General features: G+C 39.5%; 1 protein-coding gene across 6 annotated transcripts in view; it reads right to left on the reverse strand.

Moving 5' to 3' along the window:
• PACSIN2 (protein kinase C and casein kinase substrate in neurons 2) overlaps positions 1 to 13,276 on the reverse strand; it is a 53,883-nt gene that overhangs the window by 21,900 nt on the left and 18,707 nt on the right. For 5 of the 6 annotated variants that reach the window (XM_069003368.1, XM_069003367.1, XM_069003362.1 and 2 more), the window contains one exon: positions 4,344 to 4,454. In XM_069003368.1, the coding sequence (XP_068859469.1) occupies positions 4,344 to 4,403 (60 nt within the window). In that variant the 5' untranslated portion in view covers positions 4,404 to 4,454. Of the gene's footprint in view, positions 1 to 4,343; positions 4,455 to 6,615; positions 6,684 to 13,276 lie in introns of those variants that run through there. The other variant, XM_069003365.1, reaches the window with a different exon arrangement.

Below are 13,276 nucleotides of genomic sequence, written 5' to 3' on the forward strand. Positions count from 1 at the left end.
AGAACCTGATAACAATATCTGTGTTGCAATAAAAAATACTGACCTTTAGAGGAAACAAGTTACTATTCGTATTGTATTTCCAGCAGTGAGCTTAACTCTCAGTGATGGAACTGGAAGTTTCCATGAACAGTATTGAAATAGCAACTTAATAAAAAAAGCTTAACAGATGAAGTAACCTGCATTGAATTGCTCCATGGACAGTCTGAACATATACACCCAGACAAGGTTAGAGCAGTACATCTACTACCAGGCAACGACAGACTCTAGATTCATGTTTTTCAGTAAGAAACCATAGCAAAGGCAGTGACAGTTCCAAAAGAAAACAAAGCCTTCTAAAGTCAGAAAACTGATAGAGAACAAAGTGTTTCATTTCCTAAACACAATGAAATTTCTGTCAATGCAATGGCAAAGCTCTGAAGTTCACTTATCAAGGTTTAAGTACAGTTTTCATTAGCTCAACAGAACAATAACTTTCAACAACTACAAGTGTCTTAGTTTCAACAGATATATAGCGAGCAAGAAACAGCTTTCACAGTCAGTTTTTCAGCTAGGTCTCACAGCCAGCCACCCCACTCTATCCTAAATGCCTTTCAAGAAAAAGATGGGCTTTGTACCACAGTTCAAAGGTAAATAAATCTGAGGTATTTTGGAGTGCAAGGGAACAAACTCAAGAGCTTACCCTGCCAGACTGTCACTTCTGTGCCACAGCCCAGTTTAAATACATTCACTGCTTTCAGCTGTGGCAGTAAAACATAGCAAAGTACCTTTTAACAAACTGCAAGCTGACTTCAAAAACAAAGAAAAAAATCTTATTGTGTCAAAAATCTTCAGAAACCTCTAACAAGAATGTAAATGAGAGAATCTGTAGTAACAAAACAACTTCCAAATTGATTTAAGAGTTCTTTACTTCTGTGACCTGAGGCATGAAGCACTCAGCTAGCATTCCAAAGGCGCCACATCTTTTTTAATGGAATCAAACAGAAGACATCAATCAAAGCTGTTTAACCCTATCGAGAAAGACTAAGACCAAAATTCAAAGTTGCAATCTTCAGAAATAAAACAACCAATTTAGAACATATAAAAAAGGATGGGCTTTAGACTAAATATCAGACAAATTTACTTTGGAAAGATGACTCCAAACCAGATGTATCATGGAATGGTTTGGGTTGGAAGGCATCTTAAAGATCATCTTGTTCCAACCTCCTGCCATGGGCAGGGGCACCTTCCACTATCCCAGGTTGCTCCAAGCCCCATCCAACCTGGCCTTGGACACTGCCAGGGATGGGGCAGCCACAGCTGCTCTGGGCAACCTGTGCCAGGGCCTCACCATCCTCACAGGGAAGAATGTCTTCCTCATATCCAATCTAAACCTGCTCTCTGTCAGTGTGAAGCCATTCCCCCTTGTCCTGTCACTCCAGGCTCTTGTCAAGAGTCTCTCTCCATCTTTCCTGTGGGCTCCCTTCAGGCATTGCAAGGCCACAATGAGGTCACCCCAAATCCTTCTCTTCTCCAGGCTGAACAATCCCAATTCCCTCAGCCTTTCCTCACAGCAGAGCTGCTCCATCCCTCTGCTCCCCTTGGTGTCCCTGCTCTGGACTGGCTCCAGCAGCTCCCTGTCCTTCCTGTGCTGGGATCCCAGGGCTGGATGCAGCCCTGCAGGGGGGTCTCAGCAGAGTGGGGCAGAGGGGATGAATCCCCCCTCCCCTGCTGCCCACACTGGGGGCTCAGCCCAGCACAGGGGGGTTCTGGGCTGGGGCATGTTGAGCTCTCACCCACAGCACCCCCAAGTCCTTCTCCCAGGGCTGCTTCACCTGCTCATCCCCACCTGGATTGAACCCAGGGGTTCCCCTGACCCGGGTGCAGCACCAGCACTTGCTCTTGTTAAGCCTTATGAGATTCCCATGGGCCACTGCCTGAGCTTGTCCAGGTCCCTCTGGATTGTCACTGCACCCTCAGCTTGGTGTCATCTGCAGACCTGCTGAGGGTGCCCTCAATCCCACTATGCCATCAATGATGATATTAAGTAACACCGGTCCCAGTATGGTCCCCCTGAGAGACACCACTTGTAACTGACGTCCATTGGGATTCTGAGCCATTGACTGCTTCCCTCTGGATACAACCACCCAAGTAATTCCTTTTCCATCCAGCAATCCACCCATGGAATCCATGTCTCTTCAATTTGGAGAGAAGGATGTTGTGGGGGTCAAAGGCTTTACAGCAATCCACATAAATGACACCTGTACCCTTTCTCATGTCCACTGATGGAGTCACTCCACTGGAAAAGGCCACAAGGTTGGTCACACAAGATTTGCCCTTGGTTGTCTCAGATAACCTTCCTGTCGTCCTTGTGCCTTATCAGAGCTTCTGACAGGGTCTGTCGCATGATCTTCCTGGGCACAGAGGTGAGTTTGACAGCTCAGTAGTTCCCAGGGTCCTTCTTCCTACCCCTTCTAAAGACAGGTACAACGTTTCTTTCCTGTCACCTGGAATTTCACCTGATTGCCATGACTTTCCAAGTAGCATTTCAACAGCAAAGAACAATCTTTGTGGTTATACATCAAAAAAGAGAAAGCATAGAAAACCCTATATGGAAACCAACTGATTGCTATACAGAAGTCTAACATTTCCTTATCCAAGGATAAAGAAAGGTATGCTCATGCATTATACATTAGCCTACTCACATTGCTTATGAAACAGACTGCAGTCCTGCCCTTTTGGAAAGAATACACAGAAAAGTCCAAAGAAACAGACTTAAGTAGTAGTGTTTACAAAATGATGTAAAATAAGTCACCAAAAGCACAAACACAAATAAACCACCTATAATAAGCATCAAATACATTTAAGCAAATCTTCGTGAAGGCCCTCATTTAGGGTAATTGTCATTTCTGATCATCCTTTATTGGATTTAATTCTTTGAGTTCAAATTTGTCCAAACATAATCATCCCAGTTTACAGAATTTTTGTTCTTATTCACGCAGCTTTTATGCTTCCAGACATGATTACTTGATGGAAGACAACAGCTTGGTACGGAACAGCCAGCCAGAAATCACATTCTGCTGCCAAGTATATGATGCCCAACACACATCAAAATATCCCCTTTAGTCCAGAATTCTTTTTTTCCTGACTTGCCTCATTTTATTTTGAAACACTCCTAGCAAGGAAGCCTGCTCAGGAAGTTGCCTCAGCATAAAACAAACCATATACAGTAAAACTGAGGTTGGAAGGACCCTCTGGAGATCAGGTAATCCAATCCCCTGCTCAAAGCAGGTGTGATAGCTCAGATTGCTCAGGATCACAGCCAGCTGAGGGACACCTCTGTGAGTTGAGGTCCCACAGCCTCTCTGCAGTCATCATACAGAGTACCCCTACAACAAAAGGGGTCATGGCATTAGATCCTTTAGAAAATAGTTGAAAAACCGTGGGAGATCTGCATCAAAATGTAATATGCTGTCACTACAAAGAGCACAGTTTAGTGGTCTAGAAAAGCTTACATTTAAAAGGAAATACAGTACCAGGTCACCAAAATCAAGCTGTCATACACAGGTCTCTGCTAACAGAAATATTCAGACAGGTTCCTCTGAGCTGTTTTAATGTTTGCTATAGTTCAAACTCCAAAGAGATCCCTCTCAAATGGCAGAAGTTCGTCCTACTGAATACAGCTAATTTGGACAGTGTACTTACCTCCAATTGTGCCAGTATTGACACTGTCAAACCCTTCTTTTTGTTCTAAGAAAAAGATCTGGCTTTGTAAAAGTATTTCTGCTTTATGAAGTTTCCTTTCTTTAGACCTTAAATTAGCACAGCATCTGAAAGCCTCTGTCAGACTGGGGCAGCACAAATTACTGGTATTATGAAGTACTTTATATTGTCTTTCTGCATGTACCCTTTTACACTGAGATAAGCATAAATTCTCTCAAAAAAGTTTACACTTAAAGCCAGATACAAACAGGAAACAAGCAGTACATTCATACACTGCCTTACACATTTGTAACTTATGTATGCTTACAGTAGCCTGGAACAGTTACTTTAGATTTAACATTGATCATTTTAAAAGCTACTCACACATGCTCTTCCTTGACAGTAAAAATCGACAAAGGTTCAATTCTGAATTCCATACCTTACCCACATGGATGATCCTCAAGTTTGTGCCCATTAAAGCCCTCAACAGAACTAGGTCAAAATCCAAAAGGTAATTTCTACCCCGAAGGCTGTTTCTGCAGATCACAACAACCAATGTGTCTTGTATTGCAACTCTTTCCACAATTTACAATGCACAAAAATCAGATTTTCTACAGTGAGAATAAAAAATAAAATCAAAATATTGAATAAAACATTTGGATTACCTCCCAGAAGCTATCACTAGAAACTTCTACTCCAACGGAATCATCGTATGAGCCAGACATCGCTACGTATGATGAGCTTGTAAGTATTCAGAGCTTAAACACCTTCAGAATCTGTAAAAACAGAAAAAAAACCCCATTTATGAGCATTATTAATGAAGTGGAATTATGAAGTTATGAGAAAAAATTTATGTTAGGCAACGTCATTCAGTATTTTCATATCTAGAGGTGCCAAATAAAAACAAGAAGTAACCACACAGGGCATTTTGGAACAGAAAGCTTCTACCATACAAAGTTCATGGTTCTTATCATGACTTTGGTTGTCCAGAAAACACTCAATGCATCTGCTTATATCACATTTCACTACTCTTGAGTTTATTTAATGATAAAATTTCCTATGACAAGCAAAAGAAAAGATTGAGCAGTGAGATGCTTACTCATTAACTACTCCACTTTCAAAGCATTCCTACAAGACAATCAACTGACCTTTGCTTCTGCAACAACAACCTGCACTGATTCCTATTTCTTTTCCACTGGAATCTGTGTTATGAAACCCACCAGAAACATTTAAGGCCAAAATTTGTTGATTTAAAGAAAAATAAATGTCTTCTTGTCATTTGTCTATTTTAGCAAAACAAAAAACCAGAAATCCCATCAGCTCTGAATTCTGTGCTTTATTAGAAGTAAGTAATTACTTTAACAATTCAGGCATTTTCACTTTTATTGACACAGCTGCAAGGAAGAAACATATAATCTATCCTCATCGAAGCAGATGACTTTATAAATCACCGGCTATGAAAAAGGTTAGGGTTACCCTAAGCTAACATTTAAGATTAACATCAAAAACATAACTGAGACAAAAATCCAGGCACAAATGCAGTTTGTGGGCTGGAGACCAAGAGGTAGCAGAGAGAGGAAACAGCTGCCTCCCAAAACACATGCACAAACCCCTGTCTGATCTCTACAGATACTTCGCCAGCTTCTCCTGTTTGGATGTCTCCTGCCAAGTTTATCTCTAACTACTACCAGGGATACATACAGGTAAACAGATTTTACCACCCTTTGTGGGATGAATACTTTTATCAGTAGACTGTAAGTTGAAGCTCCCTCTCTTTTTTTGCCCTATCAATCTTGCTTCCCTTAATGTACCATGGCCCCCTCAAAAGGGGGCAGAAAACATCTTCAAACCTGACCTTGCTGCCCCAGTGGTTATGACAAACTGCTGAGAGAAATGGCATTGAAAGCCTCCCAGGCAAGGAGAATTCAACACTAAATTAGCATTTCTGGGATACACTGAAAATAACAGTACCATAAGGGTAGGCACTTGTTTATAACAAAACCCAGCTACTGAAACAAAACAGTTCTTTGGACAGTTGCAGCACAAACATAACAAAATTACTCTGGCTGGGAAGACAAGCTGCTTCTTCTTATCAGTTTTTCATCCAATTCATTTACATAATGCAGTTCACAAAAAAGCTTACATAACCTTAATGGTGAATATGAAACTAAAACCACAAGAACATCAGTTGTTAGAATTTTATTTTTAAAAGACAGCCAAAATGTAAGAAGGGTTCTGCAAAATGGCAAACTAGAAAGGAAAATCATATAGAGGCAAATTATTTTTACATGTTAGTGTAACAATCTTCAAATTATTTAATTAGTAATTACCAAAAAACCAGCATTTCCACCTGTGCTTTTACTGAGCCAAGAGGGAAAAGTTAAACCACTATTTAACTGTCAGTTTCTCTAGCAGCACACCTTTACCTGGAATGTGTTCTTTCCAGATAAATTTTGTCCCTTGCAATTTTTACAATACATTAAGGTAAGCAAAGATCTCATTTGTAAGTGTTGATATTTTCTCATGCCCTTTTTTAGACAGCTATAAGCAGCATAAGGAGGAAATCAAAGTGCAATAAGCTTGCAACTAACTGGACAAATTCAAAAGAATAGCTTAAAATTAAACAGCCGGGCACACCACGCGGAACGAGGGACGAATGAGGTTCTGAAGGTCCTCGGGAAGGGTCTGGGCAGCTTTTCTCCACTACACCAAGACCTTTCAACCAAAGTGTTCACTGCCACTTGGAAGAGATCTGGAAGACAGCTGTAGAGTTCAGCATCTTGGTAAAAGAAACCCTGAAGTATAAACCTGAAGGGAAGTTTCAGCAAGTCATCCACCCCACTCTTCCCAAACCACACAAGCAGTGTTTTTCCCCTCCAATTACAGATAGAAAAGACAATGAAAGTGTTCTGAAGTAATAATACAGTGTCCACTTACCTTTAACAAAAGAGCTTAAACTATATCATTCCTGCAAATTGACCCTGAAAAGTCAAATGGAAAAACTGAAAAAGCTCAAACACAGGAACATTTTCTTAAATGAGGGAACAGGTTGTGGTGACTGGGTTTTTAAAAAAACCCTTTACTCCTCCTCAACTAGAACTACGTAATACACAGAGTTATCCTTTTTTTCCATAGCAGCATGAAAATGATCAGCACTCAGGAAATACTGATGGAATTAAGGTTTTAATATGCCAAATACTATGCTGTGAGAAAGTATGAGCAAGCGTATTTAGGGAAATATTGTGAAGTCATAGCAACAACTAGTAGAGAAAAACACTATTTTTTACAGTCCTACTTAAAAATAAACTGTATACTGAGATAGGAACATTAAGTGGTGTGAGTCACGCTACCCTCACAAAATAGAATTATTACAGCAGCCAGGCCTTAAGCACATTTTTTGTCAGGGTTTGGTCCTCCCATCCTCCAAGTGAATTTGCAGAGGTTTCACAAGTAAAGTTCATTGCACTCTTTTTTTGTTTTGCAGGGTCTTCCATTTCACTGTAAAAGTAAACCTATGAAAAACTACAGCTGTTTTTTGTAAAATTTAGAAAGATTTTGTAAAATCTAGAAAATTTAGACAGATACATCAAGAAAGATGAGTTCTGCATAGATTCTCCACAGATGATCACCTGTGTCTCCCAGGGCCGGGGGTTCTTTGGTCAGCTGGATTGCAGCAGAACCTATAACTCCGTAGGAAAGCACAGTGCACACGCTCACTTCCTATATTCCAAACAACAGTTTGGCTTCATCCACTCTTTTTCTTCTCATTCCACAACTCCAGGCCCATCTCTTTAGCACCTTTTTCTTGTCTCCCAACTGCTAAGCACAGTGCTGCAGCCACCAAAAAAAGCAGCACAGAGAAAGCTTTACCAGTTCAGAGCCCCTGCTGCCTTTTGTCACAAGCACACTTTAGCCACGAGAGCTTATATAGGCTAAAAATAAACTACAAAGTCCAACTGCAGAAAGTAACTCCATACTGAGCAGTACATACTGTAATAGCTACAGAAATGATGCAAACAAACAAGGCTCCAGTTTCTTGGCCCTGGCCTTTAAGCAATTCTTGTAAATTAGGATACATTGATCTTTGACACAAGGAAACAGACCAATAAATAATTGTGGCTTTTTTTTTAAAGCTTCCTCTTAGGGAACATTCTAGCCATGCTTTATGCTAAAGACCTTGAATTTTTTCCTCACTGCTAGTGCCCTACTGTGTGAAAATAAGTGCTATAAACATCCTGGAGGCTTAACACACAAGGATTTTAGGAAATATTAACTAATAATGAGCAAGCAGACCTTCAGATACCACACACAAAACCAGCTGAACACAATATGCTGCCTCTGCTCTCAAGAAGTTGGTTTTGATGTTACTTTGAAAGCAATTTGCAAAGTTCCTTGCTTTGTTCATGTTGAAGTACTTGATTTTTTTTCAGTGCAACAAATGCAGACTATTAAGAAGCTAAAATATTCCAGTGAAATCCAAAATTTCTCTTAAGGCATTTTTCAACAGGAAGATGTGGAAAAGCTTTTAAAGAAATCCTTCAGTTAAACCCCTTCAAGCTTGTAATAATAAATAACTCCGATGAACTCTCACTATGAAACAGGTAAGGTTGTTGAAAGTGAGATTTTAACATTCTGATCTCTTTAGGAAGATTATGTTTATTTTGAAGATATATTTCACTATACTCAAAAAGATAGCACTAAAAAAAAAATCTAATTACAGTCCTGTGTACAATGGCCTTTAAAGCACAGCAATCACTAAACTGTGGCCCTAGGTGATAAACTGGTCCACAACAGAGAAACATCTCAGAATCACAGTGACAGAACCTTCCAAGCATGATCAGCCCAGGTTGTTCAGGGCTTTTATACAGATGGATCTTGAAACCACCACGGATGGAGATGGCACAACCTCTCTCTTCAGCCTATTCCAGTGTTTAACTGTCCTCAAGATGACATCCAGAAGAAAGAAATTAATCCATATTTAGAAAGCCAAATGGCGTTGCCATGCGTTGTCTCCAAGGACTCTACAGATGCAAGCTGAGACAGTCTAGCAGCCTCTAGAAGAGAAAAGCACCTGGTCACACTACCTTTTAAACTTATTTTTGGAATGACAGGATTTGTCACCATGGATCCAACCTGTCAGGATTCCAAGTTTCATGACTAAGGAGTGAACTACTTATGTATACGAACATGACTCAACTTCAATTAGCTGCTCCTAAGAACTTTCAGCTATAGTATTTTGCCTTATTACTCACTTAAGTCTCAGGTTTTGTTCCACACAGAATAGGAAGGAAACGAGACTCCATTGTACAGAATCAAATACAATCTGTGCTTTAAGTGCAAACTACGGTGGTTTGCTACCAAGTGCACCCACCATGAATATGCTCAATCTCATATTCCCTGGTTAAATAAAGCAATTTAGATATTACTTTCTTTTCTATTTTGTCCAGAGAGCTTGCTCTATAAGAGTTTCCAGTTTCTTCAGGGTTCAATCTGTTTACTATTTACACATAAAAAAGTGACATAACTTCTTTAGCAATATTGTGAAATCATGTAACAAAAGCAGTTAAGATTCGCAGCTACTGACACGGAAAAGTCCATAAATTAATATGAAAAGTAAACAGGAAAAAAGTATGCTTTGGTTTACACATCCAAGTGACGCCAAAAAATTCCAGCCCCTGGGTGCAGGGAAGAAATGCATCAAACCATGATTAATCACTGCTACTCAGTGCTGTGAAGTCTTCTAATTGCAATCAGCAGACATGACTGCATTTTATTAACAGAAGTTAGGCTTTAGCTTTTTAAAGGCAGAGTCTCAAATCAATGACTTGGGCCTAGTTCTTCTTCTTCAATCCATAAAATAGGGAGAATAGGACCCTTTTCCACAGGGATTTAAGATAATCCCTTAGTCTCCATCAAGAAAACAACAACAGCAACAAACACCAGAGAAAAGTCCGTAAAAGGAAATTGAATCACTAATTCTTTGGGAATTCAGCCTCTGTGTTATAGTTGGCAAAGCCATGGACCAAATGATTTTCGGAAAGAAGCTGACAGCAACCTATTTGGTGAACCGTGAGCACGAAAGGAAGGAATCTAGGAAATGCATGCTGTTACAGACTGTGCAAGCTTATTTCCTACCAGGCACACTCCTCTGAGACTGGGAACAATGTTTATTCCTAGATTTTCTAGTTTGCATACCTGAATTATTTGCCACCTAGACATTTTTCAGTTGGCAGATAACATAAAATGGCATTAAATAACAAAAAGCTATCCGTTCATAGTAGTCATTCATAACCCTGACTAACAAGAGACTCTTTGCACTTCTGTTAATTAAGGAAACCCCCGAGCTGAAGGTTGCTTGGTCCACAACAACCTTCTTGGTATTGGATTATATTCACCCATGCCCAAGTTTGTTAAATGCTGTGTGTGAAACCACTGAAAGTAGCACTCATTCACTGCCCTAAATATACAAGTCATGAACACACACTTAAGCCATAGTTTCAGCACACATCAGATCACTAAAGAGATTAAACTTCTGTGATAATTACCACATGTAAAAAAAATCCCACACAACTCTAGTGAGGAGACAGTCTCTAAAATTAAACTCTTCAGGCACATTAACACTGTGTGAAGCAATCCTACAGCATATAAATTTCACAATGCATAATAAAAGGAGTAAGAACAGCCATTTTAGTCATAACAGTCTGATTACTTTATTAAATAAATGAACCTTAAAATTACTGATCAAGCAATTTGAATAACACACAGCACAGAAGTGTTGCAGAAGTAACACACCTGCAACATGAGGCAATGACCCAACATAGTCAAAAAGACTCTGAGCCTGCACATTTTGTTTCATACATGTACAAATACTACCTCACTCTCACACTCTAAAGAAGACTGGCAGAGCCTGGAGCTGGCAGCTCTTATCTCCTGTCCTCCTTCCCCATCATTAGTGGCCAGACATGCTGGTTAGACATGTTGCTGTTACACGTGCTGGTTTTTGCACATTCACGACCTCACCATCCTGCCAGCACAGCCCTCCTCTGTGTTCTTCCAACTAACCAGGAGATAGATACCTTAAATAGCACAACACTGACTTTGGGGAAAAATTATTTTTTATTCTCAGCTTGACAAGCCAATGTGTGTAGGTGTAGTACTTTCATTGTGCAATTTTTGTTCTAACCAGGGAAGCTAGTAATTGTCTTCAGAGGCTTTGCAGAGGTTTCTATTTTAAGTTAAACAGACACTGACCACAGAAATTATTAACACTGCAAAATACATGCTTTAAATGGCATAGATCTACCAGCTAAGGATGCAAAGTTGACAGAGTGCTGTGGGGAGCTTTAAAATACTTGCATATATCTAAAACCAACCTTAACATTTTCAGACTATGCTTTTTTTTTATCTGGAGGTATAAGGGAAAAAATCCACATTAACATTTTCTTCACTGCAGGAAAAAAAAAAGCATACAAGATCTGGCTTTGAGTAAATTTTGCCAGAAAACCAGCTGAAGAACTTGGGATTATTTTTCAGTTAAAGTAACATCAAAAAATACTCTCTGATTTTTCAAATCAGAGGTTTTCCACTGTTTTGGATTGAGTGATCAAAATGATAAAGCACAGGAAGAACTTTAATTTAATTACAAACGTTCACCCTTTTCTAATGTTCACCTTTGTAATGCCTGTGACATCACACACTAATTCATATGTCCTGTCAAAGTCTCCCAAAATTAAATTAACCATAATATCTTGGCATCCTTCCTAAATAAATAAAATTGAGATTAATATACTTTTAGATTTGTTTCAAAAAAACCATGAAGGGGGCAAAAGACCACACGTCTGCAACTTGCAAATTACACTTTGTAAGCATTTAGTTAGCAAGAGATCTTCAAGTCTCCAGATACTTTAAAAATAAATAATTGACCCTTTACCTAGTGGAATTAGATGGCTTGTTATATACACTCATAATGAAAACTTATTTTTGTAAAATGTCAAGGGAAATATCTAAAGCATACACATTTAATATTTAGTTCAAGTAGAATTTTACAACAGTGCACAAACAATGACAGTGCAGAGGAGTGATATTGATGGATTCTCCAGGAGAGAAACCATGAAACAGCATTTACAGCTGCACTGACAAAGCAGTTGCAGAGACAAGTGACATATACACAACTGTTCTAAAATGGCATAAAATTAAGAAGCAAAATAGAACATTACAAGAAGCACTGCCTCAGACCTCAAAACTTATGTGACCACCCAGCAAGAACACTGCTCTACTTCAAAACAGAAACCCCACAAAAGGACATAAACAAAAAGCAGTACAATAACCATTCTAGAAATGATGTGTGCTGTGGACAGCAGGCTGTATGAGCCCAGAACCATCAGTTCAAACATGATAAACGTGCTCTCTTACATTCAAACAAACATTGTAAAATATCACACTCAGCCAAAAATACTTTTGTATCAGCTGTGACACAGTAGAGTACATTTTGGTAGGAAAAAGCAACTATGACAGTTGTTTGGAAAGTCATTCCCCATTCTGTTTACAAGCTATTCACCTGAAAAGACATACCTTAATTCACTTGCATTTTTTCCAGCTCTGGAGCTGGGCAGCATAACTGCACAGATAACTGCACAGATAACCACAGAACCTGCACAGCACTGCCTGATCTCCATTTCCACAAACACAGCTCTCTCATCAGTGTGTACTTTAGCACTTCCTGTGGGCTGATGGAAACCTTGTAGCTCAAGCAGTGTCTTTTTTGCCCCACTCCACACCGCAACAGTCAAAATAACACAGGGTTTTCAGTCATAATATGGTTCTGTATAGCTGGAAAGCTGAATATTTGGTGTACTATAACCTTTAGGAAAGACCATGGATAGCCCACTTAAAGGGAAGGTATTTTTATCATACAACTGGCTTCACTGGAGGAGAGTGTTTTTAAATATCTCAGTGAAACACGTAGGCACACTTTGCAGATGCGTCACTTAGGAAACAGATGTGTTGTTTCATTGTTTCACAGTCAAAAGCTGTATTTTTCCACCTCAGGAAATACAGGGCTGTAATATTAATTAATGAAATACTGACATGCATTGAATGGAAGCAGATCTAAACCCTTAAATTAAGGTGAAACAGGGCAGTCCTTCTGAATCTGAAAGTTGCACTGAGGAGCTGCTGTTCTTTACTTCAGGAGAGAACCAATTCAGATACCTCATTGGAACCAAATTCAGCCCTGTCTTTAATTCATACTTGTTTCCAAAGCCTAAATCACTGTTAGAAACTAAATCTGTGCATTAACATGTCAGCATACCCCACCTTCTGCTTATCTTAGTGGGATACAGATGACTATACTTGGCAAAAACTAGGAAGACTGACTGGGGCAGGGGAAGCTGCACGCGTGAACCCAGGAAAATCAGTGCACTCTTCACATATTAGTGATTTTTTCTGTCACTTTTTGGAAATATAAATAAAAGGAAAAGGGGAAGTGATGATTTCCTTACCATGGATAAAGAGAAAGCACAAAGAATAACAGACCTTCCTATATAAGACCTTCCTGTCTCAGATAGACATTGCTGAAGGTGAAAGAGAAGATCCCCAG

This window comes from Aphelocoma coerulescens, chromosome 1A, assembly GCF_041296385.1.
Source record: "Aphelocoma coerulescens isolate FSJ_1873_10779 chromosome 1A, UR_Acoe_1.0, whole genome shotgun sequence".
NCBI lineage: Eukaryota > Metazoa > Chordata > Aves > Passeriformes > Corvidae > Aphelocoma > Aphelocoma coerulescens.